The 25877-nt window shown below is 55.7% G+C and overlaps 4 protein-coding genes across 4 annotated transcripts; 2 read left to right on the forward strand and 2 right to left on the reverse strand.

The window, feature by feature from the left end:
• Positions 1-487: 487 nt before the first annotated feature.
• Positions 488-1903, forward strand: GLOTRDRAFT_129268 (uncharacterized protein; the record flags this gene model as incomplete). The annotated part of the gene is made up of 3 exons (XM_007867960.1): positions 488-614; positions 1675-1820; positions 1874-1903. The coding sequence occupies 3 exons, from the start codon at positions 488-490 to the stop codon at positions 1901-1903; spliced, it is 303 nt and encodes a 100-aa protein (XP_007866151.1).
• Positions 1904-8130: 6227 nt separating this feature from the next.
• On the reverse strand, positions 8131-9831 carry GLOTRDRAFT_93556 (uncharacterized protein; the record flags this gene model as incomplete). The annotated part of the gene is made up of 5 exons (XM_007867961.1): positions 8131-8229; positions 8287-8522; positions 9136-9254; positions 9408-9545; positions 9656-9831. 5 exons carry the CDS (start codon positions 9829-9831, stop codon positions 8131-8133), a joined length of 768 nt encoding a protein of 255 aa, XP_007866152.1.
• A 691-nt stretch (positions 9832-10522) lies between these two features.
• GLOTRDRAFT_93557 (uncharacterized protein) lies at positions 10523-12257 on the forward strand (the record flags this gene model as incomplete). The annotated part of the gene is made up of 5 exons (XM_007867962.1): positions 10523-10683; positions 10960-11088; positions 11200-11427; positions 11524-11713; positions 11862-12257. 5 exons carry the CDS (start codon positions 10523-10525, stop codon positions 12255-12257), a joined length of 1104 nt encoding a protein of 367 aa, XP_007866153.1.
• Positions 12258-25285: 13028 nt separating this feature from the next.
• Positions 25286-25761, reverse strand: GLOTRDRAFT_42312 (cytochrome b5; the record flags this gene model as incomplete). Its single annotated transcript, XM_007867941.1, has 3 exons — positions 25286-25349; positions 25404-25593; positions 25647-25761. The coding sequence occupies 3 exons, from the start codon at positions 25759-25761 to the stop codon at positions 25286-25288; spliced, it is 369 nt and encodes a 122-aa protein (XP_007866132.1).
• Between the last annotated feature and the right edge of the window lie 116 nt (positions 25762-25877).

The raw sequence follows: 25877 nt of genomic DNA on the forward strand, positions 1-25877 counted from the left end.
ACTTTGTATGGCATCGAATAAAGTGAGGCAATCTTGTCCGCGGGTTAGGAGGATGTCACCGACACGAGTGGCCGTGGGGTCACTATGGCGTCATGTGGCATTCCTGCAGCTTGTGAAGAAATATAAAAGGGGCAGAAGAGAGCGGTGGAGACCCATCGCTCTCCTCGCATCTGACCCTCGTTCATCTGTCTTGCAACCGGACTTCGATACACCAACTCTCAAGCAACAACCCGTATATCATCAACAACTATGTAAGCCCTCTGATATCCCTCATGACTAGACGTCCTGAGACTCACCTCCTCACCAGGACAAGCAAGCAACTTATGCTCCCTGCGAAACATTCAATGCTCATTTCAATTGACCGATTCCAGCGGATGGCCAACCTCCCCGACCTATCGATGCAGGCGTGTAAGGCGGTCCAGGGTGTACCCTGAGCCGCCTTCAGCATCGCAACACCTGCCATGAAGCGGTGCCGAAGATCGCCACGATGGCAGCTCAGTATCTGTCTTACACGCACATTAAAGCCTTTGAGTGGGGAAAGCTCGATGATAGGGACCAACACACGTCATTACGCCCCTCTTCGTCTGCGTACACAGCGACGCCGTTGTCGATCTGTACGCAGACGAGAAGGAACAATGTGTGCGAACGGATGTCATACGCGCTCTGGATGTCTCCAGGCACCTCTTGGTGGCATTCAGTGATGAGATTGTCGCGGACGTGCCAGTCGACGGTGTCGGCCCAGGCAACGACTCGTAGTCTGAGATATTACGTACCTTTTTGCGTACTTATGTATATTTCTTTGGAATGTGCAGCTTGAGGTACAGGCTGTTGAATTTGCGAGATTCGGGGGATCAACGGTACGTGACTCCAGAACGTACCCAGAGGGACCAACTCTTGCTACATGCACTACTTCCCACCGCAATTCATAATTCGTGCGGGCGCGAAGAATCGGAGTGGTGAGTATCCAGTCCACTGCGAAAGCAACGGATTTTGCAGTAGACGATGAGTACTTGACGAGTGCGGTTGTCTGGAACGACGACTGCCGCCAGACTATCCTGTATGCGCACGCTCTTTCCAATGACGCCCTCCTATCAGTAACCCAGTCGGGACAAAACATAACTAGAGTGGGCTCGCGGTGTGTTATGAACGGGATGCACGGGAACAGTCGTATTGCGAGAATGCTGCTGCCATATTCCACTCCCTTCGACTCCGCGATAACTATGGCTGGCAATAGCCATTGGAGAGATTAGAGCGCTTTATTCAGCATTGTAACGTGAACGGAGTGGAGATATACCGCGATGCAGGGTCTGGCCATGTCGGTTAGCCACGCTTCGTTGGGCTCCAACTGTCGCAGCCAGCGCAGTTTCCACTAGTATTGCACATCGTGATAGTTGATACGAGAGGTGAGATATCGGCTATGATGAATCCAAGAGACGTCTCCCATGTGTCGCTTCTGGGAATATATTGAGACTCTAGATGGGATGTGAGATGTGGCCACGAATCTCAGATGTCAGGAGTTTAGGGGGTGACTCGGGTAAGTTGCCACGGGTTGACAAAGAAGGGTGCTGGTTCCCAGAAGGACGCACAAGGGTTGCCATTTCGAGCGAATCAGAAGGCAACGGAATACGTGTAAGGCAACGTGTTCTCGTGGCAGAGATTGACGAAGCCACACAGCGAACGATATAAAAATCGGGTCGGGGACTCACTACACTCCCTCGGACTCGTCGCCTGAGACGGCCTTCTCGCCGTCTTTCTTCAGCACTGCGAGCAACAGTCGCATCCGCACTGTATCTGCCAACGGGAGAGGGGTTGGAGACAATGTGCGCCCTGCGCCGCTCTCTCCGTGGGTCGAGCACACTCACTCGGTCTCCAGGACCCGCCAGACACGCCGCTGACGCCCTAAAGCGAAGATTACAAACCTCTTTCACGGGCGCACGCTCGACACGGAGCATCCTATGGCCTGCCGAGCTATCGACGAACACCTGAATGCCCTGCGTCGAGGCCAGTGAGGGCACGCCATGCTCCGGGTGCGCGGCGTCCTATACTTGTGGGCCCTTCAAAAGGAGGGGGCGTTTCCTTCTTCGGGCTCGCCTCTACCATATCCAACGGCGCGATAACCGGTATGTATGTCATCACGATTCCGGACCATGCAAGACGCAGACTCTTCGCGTCGACACCGACGACGTGGGCGCGGCACCCCAGAGGCGGATGCCGCACAGGTTACTATTGACCCATGGCGAGGGCGGTGTTGCGCGTATACGACCAGCCACACTCAGCGGTGAGTGGACACAACAGAACATGACTCGCGGCGGCGCTCACGCTTCGGAAGCGGGTGACAGCGTACGCTCCGGACGTCTCCATGAATTGTCATAGTCGTCTGTCGTGGAAGCCTATGATGATCCATGGAGGCCGCGGAACGCGGGCGAGGTCATGTTATGAAGCACACCACACTGCTCCTGCCCCGCAGGGCTTATATGCCGGGCCTGGATCAACAATTCGCGGCGGACGGCAGGGTAGCTTATAAGCTGGAAGGCGCCAAACGCACGGCGAGCGTCCATTACAACGATTCACTATGTTTAAACTCCTTGAGCTACATCCTCCGTCGTGACGGCACCACACCCGCGCGCCGGTCGAGCGAGTCCGTGCACGGGCGCGCTGGGCCGGCTCGCGGGGGATGGCAGAAGTGCTTCGTGAATACCTGCGGTCGTTCGAGGATGCGGAGAGAGGCATTGCAGACATGGGCCCACAGGATGGCTCCGTAACGTACGCCAGCCGAAGTTGTGAGTTCGCGCGGTTTCTTTCCTCCGCGTGATTGGTGGGCGCAGTGGTGTGTCAACTGCGTGCCATGAGTTTCCGCTCACGCCGCTCTCCGTCAGCGGTGGCCTGAAGTGGATAGCGCGTGGCGTGGAGTCCGCCGGATCGTGGCATTACGCAACTGTGTGGTCTTGAGTGTTGACCCGACCCCCCTCCACCCGAAGGCGAAGAGAAAGATTCTCGGGCATACGAGAATGAGAGAAGAGCGAAAGAAGAGAGGGATAGACGTACATACGGGACCTGACTCAGCTTGCTGCGGTCAAATTCCCTCCCTCCGGAAAGATGAATCAGCCATGAACTGCACGAATGGAGTGGGCGAGGAGACAACATCGAGGTCGTACCAGCCCGCTCCGATTCAGCTCCTTGTACCCGAGGCGGGAAGCAGCCGTACTCGGACAGATACGCGGTAGAGAGGAAGTGAGGCTTTGAGGAGGCCGAAGGCGACGTGCAAATGCTGATCCAACACGCACAGTGACATAGCCACGCGGAAACTCAGCAATGTGTAAACAGTCCATGACCTACGCAACGGCACTGGGCGAGACCATGGAAAGAGACATCATCCAAGGTTCTCTGGCTCTGAATAAGGTTACGGTGGTCGGTGAAATGACGTCATACTCCTAACCTCGGTGGCAGACGGACGGACGTTCGCAGATTCGGCTGTGATGCGGTCTCGACAACATTGGTTGTGTATTCTATCCACACGCTCCTCTTCCTCCTCTCAATCCGTCCTCATGCTGTCTATCCGCGCTGCTGTACACTCTTGACCCATAGGCACTCCCAGTGCTCATCGTGCTTTCCTTGCGGACTCTCTTGAATTGCACGGTGAATGGATTCCGTATGCAGTCCAGCACGATTGCTCCCTTCTTTTCTCGTCGCTTGCGTCTATCTTCCAGTGTCTACAGGGTGGACTAAACGCGTAGGGAATCCTTGTCACGCCGTCTATAGCAATTGGTATGTCCCCTGCCGTCTCACGTTCCCGCAATCGCATATGCGCATCCCATCTCTGCGAGTTGAAACACACATAACCCCAGGTTATTCTCGTACGCTTGGTTCATCCATTTCTCGTCGCTTTGCTGATATTCCCCATTATTCCTCGGCGTAGGGACTCCCTCCATCCAACTCGGTTCCAACGTCTCGGCGCTGCTCTAGTTCTTCCACGCCCTTCAATCGGCCGGGTACAATCCAATCAAGTCGAGGATTGGCGGCTCACGCTTGACCCATAGGTTTGCCGGGGAGGAAAATGCGTAACGAGGCCCATGGGTGCACGGGTTACCTCCGCTTGCGTTCCCCATAGGCGTCGTGTCTGTGACGTATGTCCACAATCCTATTCGCGACCAGAATCACAGTGCAGTGATTGCATCGTCTGATTTCCCTGTTCGACTGGGTACACCAGTAGTGGGTCCTCGTATAGCGAGGCGGTATAACATTCAGTCTACTAATGTATCTCTATCCTTGTTTTCTTTTCAGAACTGTGTCCCCTGACTAAGGACCAGGGCCAGCTCCGCAGATGGACGATGAGGAAGCGAAGGCATAATCGGGAAGAGGATATGAAATTGACAATCCTATGAGACGACATCTGACCTCCGGTAGGCGCGAAGTGGGACTCATCCTAGGCACGGAAGATAGCTCACCCCCCGGCCCGTCTTCTTGTTGGCGCGGGTGTCTCCGCGGCTTGACAACCCAGCGGAGCGCACGGAGAAGGCGGTCAGCCTCACCATGCTGTGTGTACGCAGGACGCGTAGGAGAGCGTGCGCCATATCCTGTACGCAGGACGCGTAGGAGAGCGTGCGCCATATCCTGCTCACTTCATCTCGGACTGGACATGGTTACGCTGAGGGGGTGATCGTCCGGTGGATGTCCACGCGGCGAGGGGACGTGTCCACCCCGGACTCGGTAGGGCGGTGCGTCGTGTAGTACACGTCGTGGAGCCGCGCGATATCAAGGGTCAATGCGCGCCCGTTCCAGCGTCAGCGGGAGAGAAACGTGCGGTGGGTGAACCCCTCTCGATGAGCCACTGGGTCAAAGCGGCAGACGGGAAAAACCCAATAACAATGTGGATAGTGTCTCGGTTCGGATATTTGTGAGACTATACTAAGCATGCACCGTCCTACCGCCAAGTATGAAGGATGTATCGCGAGGATGAGGGTACTTGTCCCTGTTTGGGATAAGAACTACTACTATCATTGGACCAGTAGTGAATAATTTGAACTGCTCACTGGTTAAGTCATCTTCCTCTGATTGTATGTACCCCAAAATTGGTGTGGATAGTTCAGATACCATTCTACACCATCTGTAAATTTCTCAGATTTTTCCAGTGGGTGTAGAGGTTGTACGGCGTAAGGGGACGGGAAGTGAATAAGATGTCACATGTGTCACAATAGAGCTGTGGCGGGGCAGCAGTCACGCTCTGTCACGTTTAGACCTCGGACATGCAAGACAGTTTTAAATCCTGAGCGATGACCACTCCTCCGTTCCATATACAAACTTGGACATGGTATATGCAGATATCCATCATTACAGAAAAAAATTGCCGAAGGTATAGGGTAGCCACGAAGTCCCCAGTGCACAAAAGGGACGGGAAGTGAATAATTATTCACTACTGGTCCAATGATAGTACAACCATACGAGGAAGATGCTATTGATTATTTTACCTTCATGGTAGGACGAATGCGGCGAGAGTGGCTTTCGGGGCACTGATTCAATCCACTCCCAACGGCACGAGGGGTGGAAGCATCAAAGTGGTACCACCCTGGGTTACTAAAGATCGGCGCGGACAACGCACTGTGAGCCACAGCAATGAAGCCTCGACTATGCGAGGCACGAACAAAGCGTACCCTTTATCGCGCTTGGAATGGCCATCGTGGCCAAGCGGATTCTCCACGAGATGTCGTTCCGGCAATGTGGCATCTTACGCGTATAAAAGGAGGCAGCTGATGCTGCAGAGAGCCATCACTCTCCCTTCTCGAATCGAGCTCGTATAAGCGCATCTACTCCCTGACTACATATAAACATCACCACTCTCGAACCTCGTCAGTCGTAGCACCCCTGCCAGGAGCAGCCATGTGAGTCTTCCAGTACCCAGCGACACGAAGTTTGGAGACCTACCTGTTCTCCAGGATATCCAAATGGACTAGTAGACCCGACATGAGGTATCAAATCCCCCTCGCACTGCTCCGATTCCAGTGGACGGCCACCCCTCGCACAACTACTGGTGCACCCTTCCTCGACGGAGTTGAGGAAACGTGCAGATCGTCCCCGAGGACGCGCGCTGTAACTCTCCGGAGACGTGGGGCGTGAAGCGTTCGGCCCACCGGGCGATGAGGATCGCTCGCGTCATGGGTACTCGGGTCCGACAGGGTGTGGGAGGGATAAAGACTCGCGTGTAAGAGTGCTCTGGAAGAGCGCTCATAGCGTGGAACTCGAGCCCCCGCTCTCTGTAGTCGGTGCACATCCGATCGCCATGGACCCTGCGAAGACCCTTGCCACTCGATACCTTACCTACTGTCGCGCGCAGAAACCCGGCAATTGAATACCACACGCTGTATATTAGCGATGAGTGCCCTCCAAAGCTACAGGTGGTAGTACCTCTTCGCCTCTGACTTACCCTGGCAAGGAAGGAAGAACAAGGACGGATAAAAGAGGAGAACTCTCAACACTCGCCTTCCCTACGCGCTCCCATCCCTGAACTTCACCTAGCGGGCGCTGGGCGGCGTGCAGTGATGAGAGCGCTGAGAGTATGCCGGGTAACAGTGTGTCCATGAAAGTTGATATGCGGTGTTTACCATGGTAGGACTACTTAGCGCGAGTATATGTACTTAGCCATGGTAGGATGTCGCAGCGTGAACTTAGTACTCACGCGACGCCGTGATCTGTAACAATGGATTGGAGAGTATGTGCGAGTTGCGAGATACTCGGGAGCATCATTCACTCACTTCTTGAAGGACGTATAAACGTATGATCCTGCCCGTGGACGCGGAATCCAAGAGACAGGACTTATGAAGAGGGGATAGATATTTACATTGTGCAACCTACTCAACTGTACACTTTTGAGACGAATTGATGATCCACATACAGACGGCTATAGCGAGGTAGGTAGGTAGAGCGCTATGTGCTAGAGATGGAACGGGTGAAAGTTCATAGGCCTTTCGAGAAAGCTCCTTCCCACCGTGACGGTATGAGGCTCAGCTTCTGTGAGCTCAAGGGCCCTATGCAGGCTTCAAGCTTCAAGAGCCACACTGACTTGCGTTTTCTCATAATATTGGGGAGGCATAGTTCAGAGAGCTGACTCGCTCGCTATGCGTCTTGGGATCAAAATCACTGGAACTGGTGAAGAAATTCATGGGACAATCACATACAGGATGGGCATGTTGCCACATCTGATCTCGGATCTGGGAGACAGACAGAGCATGACTCACCGGGGTAAAACGAATGTGGCAGTGAAGCGCAGAAACGGGGTCCTGGTCGTCGGGCAACTGCACAAGGATTACCTTCTGGGGCAGAGTAGAAGGCGACGGAACATACGCGAGGTAGCCGGTTCCTGTGGTAAATATGCGGCGGTGCTACATCAGAAAAGGTATAAAAGGAGGGCGAGATGGCTCTCCCCACGCGTCGTCCCACGTGTCTATCCTCTCGCCTTCGAAGATCGTAGAAGAACTATTCATCCTCTCGCCGCCGAGGCCATCACCGCGAACACTATTTAGCACTCCGCGCCTCCACAAGGGAGAGGTATACCCAACGATGTGAGTCTGCTCCTGTGCTCTTCATGCACGAAGTAGACTCAAGACTCACCTGTCGTGGAGGACTTGTCCGCCCGATTCGTCGACTCTTGACTGCCGACGAAGATTACAGACCTCCTGCTCGTGGGGCACTCACCACGTCGAACAGCTCGCACCCGCCGAAATATGGTTAGCCACGGCCATTTTCACTTTTTACACTGAAGCCGACCCTGCGCGATACCCGAGCAACTGTTCGCCGCATGCCCGGAGCAAACTTCAGTAGCCTATGCATGTCGGAGCCACCTCACCGCCTGACCCTCCTCACCACCCCGAAGCCAGTGATGTTTGCAATGCCGTGCGTCGCCGGTTCAAGAGCCCGAAGAAATGTCATAGCACTCGTGGGCTCGCGCGCACGTAGCATTCCGTGAGCACTGAGGTGTCGCGGAGAGTGGATCGATATCGCTATACTCCTCCACGAGGACAAATGACGCGAAGTGAAGGATGGCGAAGTGATTTATTCACCACCCGCCATTTTTTCCTATCCAAACGCCGTACCCCACTTCCCTCGTCAACTCTCTCGCAGGATGTCGCCCAGCGGCTGCTAGGCGTCGCTCTGCGATAGACGTGTCGAGTGGGTGTCAACTGTCTCTGGCGAATGTCGAGGGTAGATAACGGAGCGTGTTGAGTACCAGAGCCATAGCTACCGAACACAATCGATGAATCGGTAACTTGAAGTTCCTCCTGGACTGAGTCTGACCTTGACATGGGCGATCCCCTTCAACTTGGCTCTTGCTTTGGTGCGAGTGGGCGTGCTGTATCTAAGTCTACGTGCGCTCTCCTCACCTGTGAATTTTTCGCCCTGCAACCCTGCAACCGCCACGCTATCCAGCTCGGAGCTTTCGTGCTCGCTGGCTTGCATCCAACCCGTTCTCTCGTATTGCTCCCTTTCGAAACCTTCTCCTCCGTCCCGTGCGTCTGGACTCGCATTCTTGTCTGCGTTCGTAATCATCGCGATTCCATCCGTCAAGTATCGGGACCAGGCGTTGAACTACTCGGTACTCGATACGTGATCCCTTTTCCTGGAATTTCCCTTCCTCCTGCCGTTCCGTGAGGTCGCGTTTAGTGTTCCGGGAGAAAGTCCTTGGCCTGTAAGTTACCGGTAAGTTACCCAGGTCCTCCCGGAGGTCGTTTCTTGCCTATGTAAGTGACGGTAAGTTGCCTGTCTCGGCAATTGCCGTGCGTATGGCGGTAATACCAAATTTCGCATGATTTTTGTCGTTCACGCCTCAATGCACCGGGAAGACGTCTCGAACACGCTGAATACTGGTACGGTGGTGCTTGTCTCAGTACCTCTTGCATCCCACCACACCCGGGCAGTGACCCCTTATTTGTGCGGTCATTACTTACCCTTTTTTGCACCCCCTTCCGATGCGGGTGGTAATTTACAGCAATTTACCGGTAAGTTAGCAGGAGGTAACTTATAACAGACTTTCTCCCCGAACACTAGTCGCGCCACTGCGCTCAGGGTCTGGCCACACGCACCTTTCTCCTTCGCTGCATCTCGCTGTCCCGGGTATCGAGCGTTCTGTAATTTCAAAACGCTTACCAGCCGGTACGTCCGTTCCCTTTCTAGAATGGATCTCTTTCTCTCCTCCAGAATCCTCGTCCAACCGCAATCGACGCATATCCACCTCATCGATCCCCATCCGCGAACCACCTCCCACGCTACGTGGAGAGTGTGGGTCGCTCCATGGCTGTAGCTAGGCCTGATCCGTTCACGTTTCGCTCGAACGCTGCTCCGCACTCGGGTATATCCTGTACTCCCCCAGCATCGAGAACAGAAACTAGACTACTCCGGGCTCGGTATCTGATACTAACTACTGCTTGTTCTTCGCTCCTCCGCGCCAATCTAAACTTTCCTCACGTAGTTCGGGCTCTGGCGACGCGTCCGCTAGCGCAGTCCTGTTCTCCTCTGACCCGTCGTAGTTCCCACCAAGGCGGAATACGGCTAAGGTACTAATTCAACCTCAAAATGGCGGAGATCTACATCCAGGACGAGTGAGACGTTAAAATCGCGCATAAGAAGGTAAACATTTGTTGCTTGACGTCACGGCATGGTCATCTACTGGTATTGCGTGCCGATTCCAGTGGATGGCCAGGCGGCGAGGACAGCATCGTCGTGTTCCGTGCCACGGTGAAGTTGTCGCCGTCCGCGCCACTCGCGCTTTTTTTGCAACTGCGCTGAGCGACTCTGCGCTGTCAACGCCGTTGTGACCATCGCGGCGTGGTCACCCATTGGCATCGCGCGCCGATTCCAGTGGATGGCCAGGCGGCGAGGGACAACGTCGTCACGTCCAGTCGCGGAGTCAGAGCCGCAAGAGTGTGTCAGCGGAATCCGCTTCGTTTGCATCGTTTATGCCAGATCCGAGTAGGTCGATGCCGGTGAGCCACTCAGCGTCCGTGAGGAGTGCCTGGGCCCGCAGTCTCAGAGGACAATGGCAGTGGCTAATGCACCTCCCCAATGGCCAAAGCGAAGGCCAAAGCAATGCGGTGATGAGGTCGGTGACGAGCGTCGGATAGTCCAGGTCAATGCATGGATTGCCTCACTCTGACGCAGTCATCGTTGCAGATGACTAAGGGATGTCTCGCCGTCTAGCATGCTGTTTCTTCCTCAATGGAACAAAATGTCAACGTTCACTGAAGTCACATCATAATGGGTGCCGATGAGGTCTTTGTCAGGAACGAGAAAGCACACGCAGTGGCCATATCACTGCTACGGATCTGAGACCTTGAGGCATGACAGTGGCTGGCCAAGGCGGGACTCCGTGGCACCGGTGTGCAGTATAAAAGGAGGGCGAGACGCACCGTGCTATCCCACTGCTCTATCTCCGAGTCGAATCCTACACTCATACACATCGCGACGACCGAAGATCCCTTTCTGCACCCGCCCCCACCTGCGAAGATGTACGTCTTTCTTGGTCCTCGGTACATGTATGCAGCGGACTGACCCTCTCCCCTCTCAAGGACTCTCCTACGAGCGATTCCCGCGCTCACACTCCTCCGATTCCAGCGGATGGCCAGCCCACGGGACCGACTTTGAAGAGTCTTGTCACCGATTCAAGAGGTGCCCGGCTCTAGAGATGGTCCTCGAGCGGTAAGCCGACCACTGAGAGACGACAAGAGTCTTCTGCCCGGGTCGCGCATACGCCTGGATCTCGAGGGCCGACCGGCCCATTCCGCCGTTTTATGCGGTTGCGATGTGCCCGGCTAGAGGCCTTCGTGTCCACACCAGACCGGCGGGTCGTGGGCGCGAAGACCCGGCGGACGTCTCCAAACAAAGCTGGCCGTGGTGATGAACAGACGGGCTAGGACGGTACTCAGCTTGGGTACGGGATTGAGCTGTCCGTCCCATATCTTATTGCTTGCGCAGTCACTGGTCGCTCGGACCTAGAAAGCAGGAGTGGGCGACGGGTCTCAATACTCTCGTTCCCTGCGCACTCCCTTCACTGAATGTCTCTCAGCGGGTGCTGGGCGGCGTGCAGCGACGAGAGTGCAGAGGGTATGCATCAGGCTGGAAATACAGCCTGGTAAATTGGCTGCTAGAGCGCGGTAGAAAGCGGGTGGAGCATATGATGGTCCATAGCGATATTTGTCCTAAGTTGTAATGCAGTCTCCCTCTTATACTACCCACTGTCGGTAGCGATGATAATTCAATGTGCATTAAGTTGTGTGGGTTCTCCATCTATATTCACCTCTCACCGAGCGTTCCCCGATGGGCACGGCGCAGTGACATGTGCGTCGTGGATGAATTCGACGACGCGAAATTCACTTTCTTACATGAACTACTGGTGAACCTGACTTCTACTTGGCCCGATACTCCCGGCCGCGAGCAACGACAGTAAGCTCATAGTAGTGCAGCGGTTAGCGAGGGCTCATGGACCATCCCGTATCATCCCTCACGGACTATAGTCAAGTCTTTCACGTATGATGCCAGCCGGATGGGGGGTTCCGAGTCCGGATATTGTTCGTCAGATCATCACCCGTGGGCTGGGCTGTCGCAGAGCCTCGCAAAGGCCGCAGAAATGCTTCATATCCAGCCGCCCGCCGGTGCGCAAATCGATATACAATACAGGGGGTTTCAGTCACAATGGGACGTACGGCTCAACGCGACGGAACGTGGTGTAGTGAGCTAGACTGTAAGCTTCCTATGCCCCGCCCGGGGAGCTGGCGCGGATCTGGGGGTTGCGCGCCACACGGTAGGCACGCTTGAGCTGCTCGATACGCCGATCAGGCTTGAGATACTCGCCCCGCGGCTTACAAGTCCTTGTCCAGCTCCAGGCCTTCTTCTATACGGCACAGTGGTCAGCGTGGCGAAGAAGGAGGCGACGAAACGTCCAGCGCGTTCGCGATGAAGTCCCCGGCTGCGGGCAGGTCCATCACCGACTGGGGCTGGGGGGCACTGCCGGGATGGCGTACGAGATCGCGAGACCACGCCAGCCGGGTGGATATCGCGAAGGCGAAGCGGAGGGAGAGCAGGTAGCCCTCGGTGCGCGCGGGGATGTTCAAGTGGTGGCAGTCGATAGCTCCTCGGAGGACGGGCTGATGAAAGAGGAAATGAAGCAGCTGTCGTCGGTGGGGATGCAGACGAAGCCCGGGCGGCGAGCCTGCATTCGGTCGATGGCCGACCCTGTGCGTCTCTGGAGCTCCGTGCGTGCATGGACAAGCTGATGAGCACGCCACCCCAGTTTCGCCTTCGCAGGACTATGCGAGATGGCGTCGGAAGTCCAGGTAGCCTGATCGGACGAGCGTCCCATACTAGGCCCACGACTGGACCACTCTCCTGTAGCTACACTCACGGACCTTGGTGTCAGACACACACCCGCGCGTCGGTCTGCCGGTCTGCATGATAGAGTGTGATGCTGGCATGCGAGTGCCCGACCAGTTTGCGATAGCGGTATGCCGGTGGGCTTGCTGAGGAACAAGGAGCATACAATGCGGCCTCCTATTTCGCAGGACAATAAGACGGGGCCGTGTCTGCAAGTTTAGACAGCCTCGTCAGGTGAGCGCCTCATCCCGCACGGGTACGCCGACTCACCACAGTCAGAGCGCGCGCACTCCCGCATAGCTGCATTCCTTACGACCCACCACCGCACCGGTCAAGTGCCCCATGACACGTGCGCTGGACCGGCTCGCGGGAGTGGTGCAATATCCCCTCGTGGATACGTGCGGTCGTTCGAGCTTGGAGCGAGGGATACTGGGGGCGTTGAATCCAGCGACTGAAGTGTGCTCCTGCACCGAACGGCAGCGGGGAGAAGGGTCTGACCCCTCCGGAAAGGGATATCAGCGGAGATGGGACTAACATCCGGAAGTGTCGAAGTACGACGACTGACCCTGCTGTTGCCTGCACCTACCCCCGAACCTTCGCCTGCTGCAAGTCCAGCAGCAGCGGCGTGCCTCGTCGTCATATTACTGACTCCCTTGGGAGTGCACCCGTAAAGCATATTATCATAGGTCGCGCATATCGCGCACGTCTCAATGCGTGTGGTGACAATGCGGACGCGCATACAGCGCGGGGGGTAGCGCAGTACACCTACGCGCTCGCCGTGACGTCTGCCATAAGATTCTGGGAAATGTCAGTGTGATAGGAGAGGAAACGTCGGCTAGGATAGAAGTAGATACAACATACCAGGGTCTCCTCTAGCCTAGTGCGGTCGTATACGTTGCTCGCCACGGGGGAAATGCATGCTGCCATAGAACGTATAAGAGATGGGTATAGCGGATACGGGAGGGAGACGTCGGCCAAAGAGCTGAACGCGTGTAAGGCGAGTACTGCGCCCACCCATCAGTCTGTCCTGCTGCAAGACGTACCCGGAGCACACTCCCTTGAAATTAGCAGCACCAAGAGCACACAAGAGCATCAGGAAAACCCTCCCTGGCAAATTAGACATAATTTTGCATAATTGGCTCTAGGGCCATATAATGAACATGACGGGTGGATAAGTTCTGGATAAGTTCATATAACCGACATAATCTCATACAAGAGAACACCAAAGTCATAAGTCAATGTAATTTGGTACATATATACAATCTGATCATGGACATTTGTAGTAGATACATTCTACATACATAACCTTTGCCACAAGTCCCGACAGAGTCCGGTCCTTGTGTCCTGCTATCCCTTCTACCAGTTGTCGCGACTACTTCTCGGGCATGACTGCAGGGCTTATCAGGTGTCGACAGTGGGGCAGTAGCTACGGCCGCACTCCCATGTTCTCGTGCATCCCGTTATACCATTATACATTCATGGACCCAGATCGGCACTGTTTGTGACCATCAGTATAGCTCACGTACTAGAAGATGTCAGCTGTGGGGTGCTCGCAACGCCAGCCATGGTGGTCATACATCGCCTCCGCCAGCCAAGGCTGGAGTTTGCCTGCACCCCAACACTCGCTCGTAGCGCGCAGAAAGCCTTGGTCAGTGGTATTGAGTGAGTGTGGAAAAGGTAAACGAGACTTACTCGTATCAAACGTCTCGAACCAGATGCATATCCCTTCTCTGATGTATCTACATCCTGTCTGTCGTCAGACTGAGCTTTCGGTCAATACGGGCGAATGAGCGACGATGAAGTTGGCGTCGTTGCGCTCGAAGACAGGCTGCTCATGTGACCAGCCAACGCGACACGAGCATGTTGAAGAGTTGTACGACGAGCGTGCAGGTATATGGATATGGCGGGAGCCTGATGTGGGCGTTTGAAAGATGTCGTGCTCGTCGCCGTGGATGATAGAGCCGGAGACGTGGCTGCGCGTGCGTTCTCATCGTGGTGCCGTTACTTTGCAGCGGAAGCCTGGCCTTGCACAGGAACACGACTATTCGATGTCGAAGCTATCCAGATATTGCCGATTGTCCTAGCGTAGCCAGGAAATGCACCGTGCATAGGGGAGAGAGCACAGACGAGAGGGCGCCCAGCACACAATAGCCTGAGATCCAGCTTGCGGAGAGAGGCTTCGAACCTCCGTTACTTCGGGTTTGAATGCGCCGACGCGGTCACGTGAGTTTGTTGATACCGTGTTTTCAAGCTCCGACCGAATCTACTTCAACAGTCCTCGCGAGTCGCGACTTCCCTCATTCGTTCTTCCCTCTCTCTCACCGTCTCCATCCAGTTCTTCTTGTGTGCCCAAACAGCTGTGCTCTTCTCGGGGGTATCGCCTTTCAGCGCCGCACGACTATGGTGCTGCCTTCGTAACCTGAGCCACGGTAAGTCACTTGTAGCTGTTCGCTGGCGCTGGCTTTCGCCGACATTGATTTATATGGCACATTTTCAGTGTGCATATAATAACGCGTTCGCGGACGAGTTCGGCGAACCTGTTAGCCACATGAGGAGAGGCCCCGCCAGCGCCGTTGTCTGTGCCGGGGCGTATGCCACACGGCAATCTTACTTAGCAGAAAAGACAGCAAAAACTGGGGAAATCAACGGTAGGTATGAACATATTACTTTGCCGCATCACTGAATAGTGTACATTATGTAATATGCAGCGTAGTTTTAATGAATATACCCGACCCAGTATCAATGACTAACTATGCTCGTGGTGGCATGACACTGCCAGTAGTACACTGTTACCAGTGGCATGAATTGGGGGGAGAGGGGAGGGGCGCATCCGAATAAATATCAGGATGCTCAAGCTGTGGCACAAACAGCTGTGATTACTCACCACACTTTCCACCAACCACCCAATGAGTTCAATCTCACGGACCAGCACTATCATAATTGATAGTTTTATCAGTTTTGAATGCATTCTATCATAAGCAGGGGTGTCTGTGTAGCCAGAGCCACAAAACTTCGCCACGTGCACCGTGTAGTGGCTTGCACGTGCCTCCGACGTTCGTGTTCGCGGTTCGCGAACGCGTTCGGCGGTGTGACCTCCCAGTGGGGTCGACTTTCTGAAAAGTTATGGGTTTCTGCAGACTATGGGTTACCAGAACGTGTGACATTGTGTGACTACCTAGTACGCGTGACAGACAGCCTATCCGGTATAGGCCGGACGTCGTTTATGACACCGTTTAGATACGGAATCTTGAGTCTGGTATGGGTTATCTTCTGAAATACCACGAGAACCAAAAAATTAAGGGTCCAGATGGTCCAGATTCTCGTGAGAAGGAGACCTGTACCTTCCTAATATAGGTTGTTTTATGGGTTATGACCCTTCAAAAAGCTATGGGTGATGGGATACGGCAGACTTATGGGTTTTTACTATCTACCATGTCGGTGGAAGCCAAAAACCTATGGGTTATTACAGGTTATGGGTTATGACAGGTATGGGTTAAACAGAGTCGACTGTATTTTGACCAGTAGAATCTCTGGTAGGAAGAGCAACGATACCTGTGTTCCACCGATTGCGCTGAGTCAGCTTGTCCCGCTGGATCGGCACACTTGCAGTGAGCCCCTTGTGCATCCAAGCACGATACATGGAGGCTATATCACACAGCCGTCGTTGCCGGCGAACTCGCTGCTTCTACGGTATCACGTCCCTACTTCAAGCACATCTACAAAGCCCGGAGGTCGGGCCCGTACCCAGGCGGGTGGCGATATCGGAACTGGCAGGGCCCCGCGGTGTGGGTGCACCGATCCGCCATTGTTCTGCAGCAATTAATCGCACCCGGCCTTGGCGGGCGCGCAGATTACACCGGCGTACGATGAGTGCACGGCACGCGCGCCTGTCTGCGTACGACCGTACGCATCCCCCTTCCATATCGCTTGTCTCTTGCGTTACCCCCCCCCCCCCCCATCACCTCTTGTCTCGACGCAATGGTGCGCCCACCTTGGTGCTTGCGTCTCTGTTCGCAGGCTCGATCCGGAGCGCGAGACGGACAGTGACTATCAGTGTCACGAGTTGCTTGTGTGTGTGTGTATCCGGCGCCGACGTCCACTCGGCCAGTCCGCGGGCGGCGGGCACGTCATTCGCCCTCGCACCGCGCGTCCATTCCGGGGGGACAGGAGGAAAAGGAAAAGGAAAAGGCGTCTTGCCTTGTTATCGTGCGTGGTATATCCGTGGATTGGACTTGTCGTCGCACGACGCGGCGCTCCCACGCGCGTCCGTCCGTCAGTGAGCCTCCCGCGCCGGGTAGGGCGATAAACCCGACGCCATTCGGGTTTACGCGCGAAGAGCGCTAACGCCGGCAGTGGGGACAGGACGCTGAACGCGAGTTGGTTTGGTGATAGAGGCGTGTCGTATCCCCCGGCGTGCAGGCGAGATCGGACCTGGGCACCAGGCTTGGGACACGCGGAGCGACACGTTGTAGTTATTTACTAGATCGTTGCCAGGAACGGTTCGAGGGTGTTCACCCCACCGACTTGATTGCGAGAGGACAGTGAGAGGTATGGCGGGCAGAGGGACGCACCGGAGACGGACGGGGGTGTCTTTCACGGTGTGTGAGTAGGAGAGTCAGTCTGGTGGACGTAAATCACGCCTATATGCGGCTTATGGCGGGAGCAGGGGGTCGATCTGTCGGGAGACTCGGAATGTGGGCAGTATGAAAGAGATGAACAATGTTGCTATGAAAGAACTTCCTTGGAGATGTCTGGCGATGCAACGTTCGGGACTTGTTACGGCGCACCCGCCCGTTGCTGTCCACCTCAGTCCGAGTTCGACTTCACCCAGGTTACCGGCACCGCGGCAAGTTTCGAAGCAGCAGGAAGGAAATGCCGGGGCATACCCTTCGATACCTATAACTGGCTCAGCCACCCGCGGAGGCGCACTGGGTGCAATTCCCATATTGAGCCACTGAGAAAGTGTGAAAGAAACCGGTCAAAGGTCAAATTTTGTTCATAGTGTTGCCTTGCAAAACATATGAAAGTTCAATGAATAGTGCTGAACAAAGAACATATCCTGTGTCACAATCAGATTTTTGCACACTCAAAAGTAGTATTATTCTAATTCGGTTCACTGATTGTGCAATGGACAATCATGAAAAAGGTTTGACCTTTGACCCGTTAATTTCACAGTTTTCTGCATGCTCAATATGGGTGATGTACCCAGTGGCGATCACATAGCGGATACGGGATGTGGCATCGAATCGTAGATGTCAGGCACGAACGGGTTGCCACCCACCCGGGCCACGACGTACACGGGAAGGAACCGTGTTTTCAGGAAGCCGCATGGCTGTTACCGCTTGTAGCAGAGAAGACGTCAGAGCCTGCGCGGCGAGCCACGTCAGAAATATATAAAAGGCAGCCTGCGGCTCACAGTGCTCGCCAATCCGCCCTCCACACTCGTATCGCCTTCGGACAAGCACGCCGTGCCCTCTCACCCGCACTCGCCTCGGTCGCAACAATGTAAGGCTGCCATCGCGAGTCTCAGTGCGCGGAGTGGACTTACCTGTTTCCAAGACGCTCCCGCCCGACCCGTCGATTTCCGCCCCCGCGCGAAGATTACAGGCCTCCTCCCCGCGTGCAGATCCCCGTCGCGCCGCGCGCTGTGCCTCCGCGAGGTGTGGCTAGGCCTCACGACGCCCGACTTAGAGGACTGGGAAGAGGCGCGTATGCCGGACAAGGAGCCCTGGCACGGCGTCCTGGAAGCTCCTGTACGCGCCAGCATCCTGGTCTCCTCTGCCTGTGCGGAGCCACTTCACCCGCAGAATCTCCTACTCAAGTCGGATGGTCGCGATGCACGAAAGACACACATCGAGCCGTCAAACACGAGGTACACGTGCTGTGGTATTCGCCAGCCTCGCGAACGTGCAGCGACCGGTGTACGTCGCTGGTATAATCTCTGCGAGAACGAGGAATCCAGTGTTACAAGATCAGAGCAAATGGATGCATTCTCCACTCGCCACCTATCCGACTCCCCATCCCAACCTCCTCCCACCTCCCCCACCGGGCGTCCCTCAGCGGGTGCTGAGCGGCGCTCGGTGATGGATGTGTCGATGGGAAGACCATAACAGATGCGTGCTTTGAGAGTTTGACCAAGCTTCTGGTATGATAGGACAGTGTCATTGCTGCCCGAGCCAGAGTTGCATGAACAAGACGGGGAGCATGCTGGAGCGAACTCGACGGATTATTGAGTCAAGTAGAGAAGAAAGGTTCATAACGAGTCCATGGGTAATGGATCTCGCTCAGATGTGAAATATCCAGCCTCGGGAATAAAGCGGCCTCCTCTCGACCCTGTACTCCGCGCGCGCAGACACTCGGTCAGTGCAGTCCACGCGTTCCAGTCATGTAAACGCAGATTAGCGTCCATTCATCTCCACGGGAAGAGTGCAAAAAGGATAAGTATGCGAGTATCCGGTACACGTCAGCTCACCGATGACGCACTGCATCTCCTCGAAGCGCCGACGGTCCTCCATTCAAGTCCACGCGTGACGGGAGCGTCGGTAAGAATGGGTCAACATAGAATAAGTGGATGCAGTGGCCAAGTAAGGAAGGCAGGGCATTGGACGGTGTAAACTGTATTCCGGATAGAGTCGCATGGCAGCAGTCGACGCACCACCATGTACACGGCAGATACGTTCCTTAGGCCTCTACCAGCTTACGCGAGGTTATACTGGGAGCCCAAACCACATTCTCTGGGTGAAATATGGGGCGAGGGAGACGGACCAAGAAGGACATTGTATGAGAGAACGTCCAGAAGTAGATAGGCGGAGGACCTGGGCGGCGGAAACAAACAGAACTCGATATGAGTAAGCCAAAGTCAACAAAGAAAATTGTGCCCGGAAAGTCCACCGGAGAGAGAGGCGAGAAACGTGAGAAGGCTGTTGCAGCCAAAGGCAAGGAGAGACCGTAGGATGACCATAATGGTGAATCGGAGGGTTATGACGTTGCGACAGTCCAGAAGAATGCGTGTTAGTGACGAGGAGTGAACCAGAGTTACGAGCACGACTTCTGGAGTAGTACAACGTCCTGTAGACGCTCGGTCGCTTGAGAAACGTTGGACAGCCAGGAAGATGACGGGGGTTGGATTACGACAAGTATTCGCGGCGACGAGGCAAACAGAGACAAGCGTGTCCCACTGAAACCATGCTCTGAGTGAGACGTAGCGGGACAAACTGCTTGCCCGAGGAGTCAACGCAGACGAACGTACCAACTGCTTGCCCATACCGCGCCCCAGCCTGCTCGCCTCCGCTCTGCACCAACGCCGAGCTTTGCCATTGTGCATCTTCAATGCTAGATATTGAACTATACGAGCTGGAGCAAGCTTCTTGCAGCTCTGCGATCTTCCTGACGCAATGTCGGAGAGGCGGTGACCACTCGTATAGGCGCTAGCACCCGTGGTGCCATATGGTGGTCTGACGCACTAAATGTCACGGCATTGGCACTGTACCTCGAGTTCAGCGTATGGACAGGTGGCGAGGATAATTCATCCACTCTTTGCCCCACGTAGGACATCTCGTTCAACGTGCATCATCTCCCCTCATCTCGGACTGGACATAATTACACTCACGGCGTAATCATCTGCTGATGACGCATACCGATTTTCGTGGACGATCACGCGGTGAGGGTAACGTATTCTGCCCCTGAATGCCACGCATCCATGCCTAAAACAGTAGAATGATTTCGTGAGAAGATGACTTACACGACAGCAATGTGGCCTCCGATCTCGGGGATGAACGAATTGTGCTCACTGGGGACAGGATTGTGGCATTGAAGCACGAAATAGGGTCGTGGTCGTTGGGAGGCGGCATAAGGATTGCCTTTTGGGGCAGAGTAGAAGGTGACGGAACATACGCGAGGTAGCCGGTTCCTGTGGCAAATATCCGGCGGAGCCACATCAGAAAAGATATAAAAGGTGGGCGAGATAGCGGGTAGAGACCCAACAATCGCACCCCACGCGTCGTCCAACGCGTCTATCCTCTCGCCGCTGAGTATATCACCCAACGCGTCTATCCTCTCGCCGCTGAGTATATCACCGCGAACAGTGTATAGCACTCCACGCCTCAAAGAAGGAGAGGTATTCACAACGATGTGAGTCTGCTCCTGTGCTCGTCATGCACGAAGTGGACTCACCTGCTGTCCAGGACACGTCCGCCGGGCCCCCAGATTCTCAACTGCATCCGAAGATTACAGATCTCCTGCTCCTTCTGCACTCACCATGTCGTACAGCCCGCACCCGCCGAAGTGTGGTTGGCCACGGCCATTTTCACTCACTGCACTGGGGACGAAGCTGCGCGAGGCCCGTGCCACTGCTTGCCGCATGCTCCAGCTCCATCTCCCTACCCTATGCATATCAGAGCCGCGTCACCTCCTGATCCTACTCACCACTCCGAGGCCAGTGACGTCTGTAATCCCTTCGGTCGCTGGATCAACAGCCGGAGGAAAGTTTCATAGCACTCGCGGGCTCGCGCGCGTGCAGCGTTCCCTGAGGTGTCGTGGACAGCGAATTGACATCGCTATACTTCTCTATGAGGACAAATCAAACAAAGTGAAGGATGGGGCACTGATTTATTCACCACGGCCATCCGCCATTCGTTCCCATCCCAACGCCGTACCCCACCCCCTCGACACCTCTCTCGCAGAGCACCATCAGGCAGATGCTAGGCGGTGCTCGGTGATAGATGTGTCGAAGGGGTTTCAGAGGTTCAGAATGTATCTATCCCCGACGAATCTCAAGGGTAAGAGACTGAGTACACGAAGATTCAAACAGCCACAGCCCCCAACCACAGCTGATGATGTCGCCATCAGTAGACGCTTTCGTTGCCCCGACCTGAACACAAACGTTCCTCACTATAGCCCGCTCGGCCTGTTTATTTTCCAAATCTCTGCGCCGTTTGCCGTACTCGCGCGCATACAGTCCTCGATGTCGACCCGATGTACAACTGTGGTTGTCTATACCCTTGATCTCATCATTGCTTGGGACATCGCTCCGTACTGATTCGCGAGCGTTGGTGCTACTGCATTTCGCGCTGCGGCTGCGCGATACCGTGGCTTTTCCTCCGCTAGAGAGGGGGAATGGAGAGGGTGTGAGCGAGAGTAGTGCGGTTACATTCTGTTGGCATCACAGGCTTTGGGGTACGTCCGCTCTCGTCGTTCTCTTTCTCTTCCCGTGAATTCCTTCCCCGGCCACGTCCCACAAATTCACCGCGCCGTTGGATCTAAATGCACTTATTCATCGTGCTGAGACCGTCCAACCGCCTTACTTCTCCGTCACGCTACCCGTTTCGGAGCTCTCCTGTTCATCGGTTTGCTTCCAACTCGTTCTCTCGGACCGCTCTGTTTCGAAATTTTTCCTTCCGAAGAGGCTCTTGCGTATATTATCTTCTTGCACTCTTGCTACTTCATAGTCAGGTATCAGGACTAGACATTAAACTACTCGGTCTTCTGTACGTGATCCTTTTGGCTGGTCGTTTCCTTCCTCCTCACTTTCTACATACTCTTCCGTAGTAGAGGTGGTATGCGGCGCTATGTGCGCACCACATGGTCCGGCTAATCAGGGTCAATGGTTATGGAGTGCTTTCACGGCCGGTAGGTCCGCTCCCTCTGCATGATACACCCCTTTCCCTGCCCCCAGATCTTTTGTACACCGCCGCTCGGCCCGTGATAGGAGTGCTCGACCCAGTTGTGAAAGTCCTGAATACCTCCGCAGCTTGGTCTAGCACTGATATCGCACGGATGGCCAGACGGCGAGAACACTATAGTCCTGCCCGGTCTCAGAGTCTGAGCCACCGAGCACAGTTGTCGCCGCGTCTGCGCAACTGGCCCCTTTTTGACACACTCTGCGATGCGCCACTCAGCGCTGTCGACGCCGTTGTTGCCACCGCGGCGTGGTCACCCACTGGTATCGCGCGCCGATTCCAGTGGATGGCCAGGCAGCGAGGACAATATAGACATGTACAGTCTCAGAGAGCGAACCATGGAGAGCAGCTGTCGTCGCGTTCGCGCAACTGCCCTCTTTTGGCCGCACTCTACGCTAAGCGGATGAGCGCTGTCAGAGCCGTTGATGCTATCGCGGCGTGGTCACCCACTGGTATCGCGCGCCGATTCCAGTGGATGGCCAGGCAGCGAGGACAATATAGACGCGTAGTCTCAGAGTGAGAGCGGCGAGAGGTGGTGTTAGCTGAATTCGCTTTGTTTGCATCTTTTATAGCACTGGGGTCGCGAACCTCAGCGCGCGCCACAGGAGTGCTTGGGCCCGTGGTCGAAGCGCAAAGGCCAGCGCGGTTTCGGAGGACTATGGCGGTGGTCAATGCTCGCCACGGCACAAAGAGAAAGCCCGGTGTCTTTGTGGTGAGGCCGGGAGCGTTGAGTGTATCGGGTTAATGCGGAATATTGTCTCGCGTCCGACATTGACACATTGCTGCAGACGACAAAGGGATGTTGCACTGTCAGGCGTGCTATGACTTCCTTGATACAACCCAAAACCGATGTCATGGGTAAGACCCTTATTGGGATGAGACAAAGAGTGCAGGCCAAGGCCTAAGTGTGTGAGGCACGCGGCGACCGAAGCGGCACTCTGTGGCGTTTGTATGGTCTTTCAGGAAGTGTATAAAAGGAGGAACTGCACAAGCTATGGAATCCCACCGCTTCATCTCCAACTTCGCATCTTACAGTCGTATACATCGCACGTCAACGCAGACTCGCTGCACAGTCCATACCGATCCCAACCGTATTTCTGCGCCCCCCACCTGACCGAAGACATGTGAGTCTTTGTTAGTCCCCTGTACACGTGTGCAGCTGACTTACTCGGTCTCTAGGAGTCTCCAACCAGCTATGGGACAGCAACACACCCGCACACTCCTCCGATTCCAGTGGACGGCCAACCTCCCGGGACCGACTCTCCGCAGTCTGGTCACGAACTCCGGACGCGCCCGGCGCTAGAGATCGTCCACGTGAGGCGGTACGCGCACTACTGAGGGACGACGAGAGAGTTCTGCCTGGGTCGCGCATTCGCCTGGATCTCGAGGGCCGACAGTCCCCATCTGCCGTTGTATGCGGTTGCGATGTGCCCGGTTAGACGGTTCCATGTCCACACTAGGCCGGCGGGCCGTGGTCGCGAGGACTCGGCGGACGTCTCCAACCAAGCTGGCGGTAGTGATGAAGGGACGGAACACGAAGAGGCCTAAGGTGGTGCTCAGTCTCACTGCAGGGACAAGCTGTATGCCCCATCCGGTCATACTCCTGCAATCACTCCTCACTTGGATGTGGAAGAGGCCATGGGTGCCGGGAGTCAATACTCCCGTTCCCTGCGCACTCCCTTCACTGAATGTCTCCCAGTGCATGCTGGGCGGTGTTCAGTGATGGGAGTGTTGAGGGTATGCATCAGACTGGACATACCAGCTGGTATATGGCCACTAGGGCACGGTAGGCAGCAAATGCTTACAATGGTCCATAGCAATATCTGTACTGAGTTGTAATGCACTATCTCTGCGGTCGGTAGCATCATAATTCAATGTGTATTCAGTTGGGTGGGTGCTTCTATCATGTTCACCTCACACCGAGCGTTCTCCGGAGCGCTGCGCAGTGACATGGGCATCGCGGACGGATGCGATCACGCGCGAGTCTCTTTCTTCGTGCACCACTGGGGAACCTGACTTCCGCTTCACCCAATACTCCGCTGCGAGCATCGGTAGTAAGCCCGTAGGACTGCAATGTTCTGCGAGGGATACTGGACCATGCTGTATCATCCCTCACGTAATATAGTCAAGTCTGTCACGTATGATGCCAGCCGGAGAGGTGTTCCGAGTCCGAGTCCGGATATTGTTCGTCAGAGCATCACCCAGTGGGCTGCGCTGTAGCAGATCCTTGCAGAGGAAGCAGAAATCGTGCGTAGACAGGTACTCGGAAACGGGGCTGGCGAAGTACGCGATGAAGCAGCTGTCGGCGATGGGGATGTAGATGAATCCCTGACGCGCCCACGTTGCGTCGATGTCGACGCGGTGGGTGATGAGGTTCTGGGGATCGTGAATGTTTTCCGGGCCTGGCACTTGCAGGCGATGGCATAGCATCCCGCGGAGAGACCGCGCGGCATACTGCGTTCCCGGTCGGATAGATGGCGTCATACCTGATACGCACGTACCCAGGTGCTCTTTTCGGCGGGAACGGTGTAGGAGGACTCGAGGAGGGACAGCGCTTTTTCTCGCCTACGAGCCGTGCGTCGAAGCCGAGTGCGTTACGACTTCCGGCGCCGCCGTCCACAGAAGGACCAGGGCGCGCTCTCGGGCAACCTGCCGTGAAGCAAAGCGCGGGGACGTCCTCGCGAGCGGCGGTACCCATGCGTCGAAGGAGGGGAAGAGCGCATAGTCCAGCGTCGGATCATTGTCGAGAATGTAGTGGTACGTACCTGCGGGGACGAGCCCGGATCGAATGGGGCGGCGCCCGTCCTTGTGACGAACCAGAGCGGGAGGAAGGGAGTAGTTGCGGGTGAGGACGGCGCAGGCGTGGAGCACGGTGGAGAGCGGTATGGAGGGGGCTGCGCTCCAGCGCCCGCCAGGCAAGGGGTGCCGGCGGCGGGGGAGGCTGAGGAAGGGCTGGGCGTGTTTGGCGTGCTGGATGATGAGCAGCTGGATGTCCTGCCTGCCGCTCAGGTTCTGCGCTGACGGAATAGCGTATGGAGGGAGCGGCCGCTTGCGCCATCCTTCAGGGAGGCTTCGCTGGGGCTGAGGGAGTGTGAGCGGCTTGCACGATAATAACAGCCATAAGGGTCAAGGAGCGGGAGGTGCGGAAACAAAACCGAGGCTGCATTAGGTCAGACGGAATAGCTGGATTAGGAAACGGTGGCTGCGACAGCACGGTCGAGGTACGAATACAAAGGACAGAGAGAGAGAGAATTCTACAACTTGGGCGCCACAGCCTCTGGCAGATCCACAACCTTCCCGACAATATTATACCGCTTCCTATGTGCACGTCAGCACGACACGCTCGCAGGGGACAATGACGCTGATACGCACGAGAAGAAGCTGTGCCAGTCGTCGAGGACCTTCATCTCGTTCTCGGGCAGGGCGCTGTAGTCCGGGACCGCGTCCTCCGCGTTGAGGCTCGACATGCCCAGGCCCCTGCTCCCGTCCTTGCCCGCGAAGATGTGGTACGACTTGCCCGGGCCGTACACGTCCTTCTTGTGCGTCACGTCGAAGACCGTGCCTGCCCCGCTGCTCAGGCGGTGGACACATTTAGGGTTAGGGGGAGGAGCGCACCTTTGATGGAGACGTAGATGGGCTTGGACGGGTCGGACCCGTCGAACGCTTTCAGCTGCTCGAGCGTGTACGGGTCGTCCTTCGGCGGTGCGAGGTCTTCGCGCGGCGGCTGCATGATCGTCTTTGGCTTCTCGTCGTCGCCTCGGGACTGCGGGGCGGCAGAGGCGTGTGCAGACGTAGTTTTGGAGAAGTGGCGGCGGAGGAGGAGGACCGGGAGGAGGAGTGCGAGCG

The sequence above is a fragment of the Gloeophyllum trabeum genome, assembly GCF_000344685.1.
Source record: "Gloeophyllum trabeum ATCC 11539 unplaced genomic scaffold GLOTRscaffold_00007, whole genome shotgun sequence".
NCBI classification, from domain to species: domain Eukaryota; kingdom Fungi; phylum Basidiomycota; class Agaricomycetes; order Gloeophyllales; family Gloeophyllaceae; genus Gloeophyllum; species Gloeophyllum trabeum.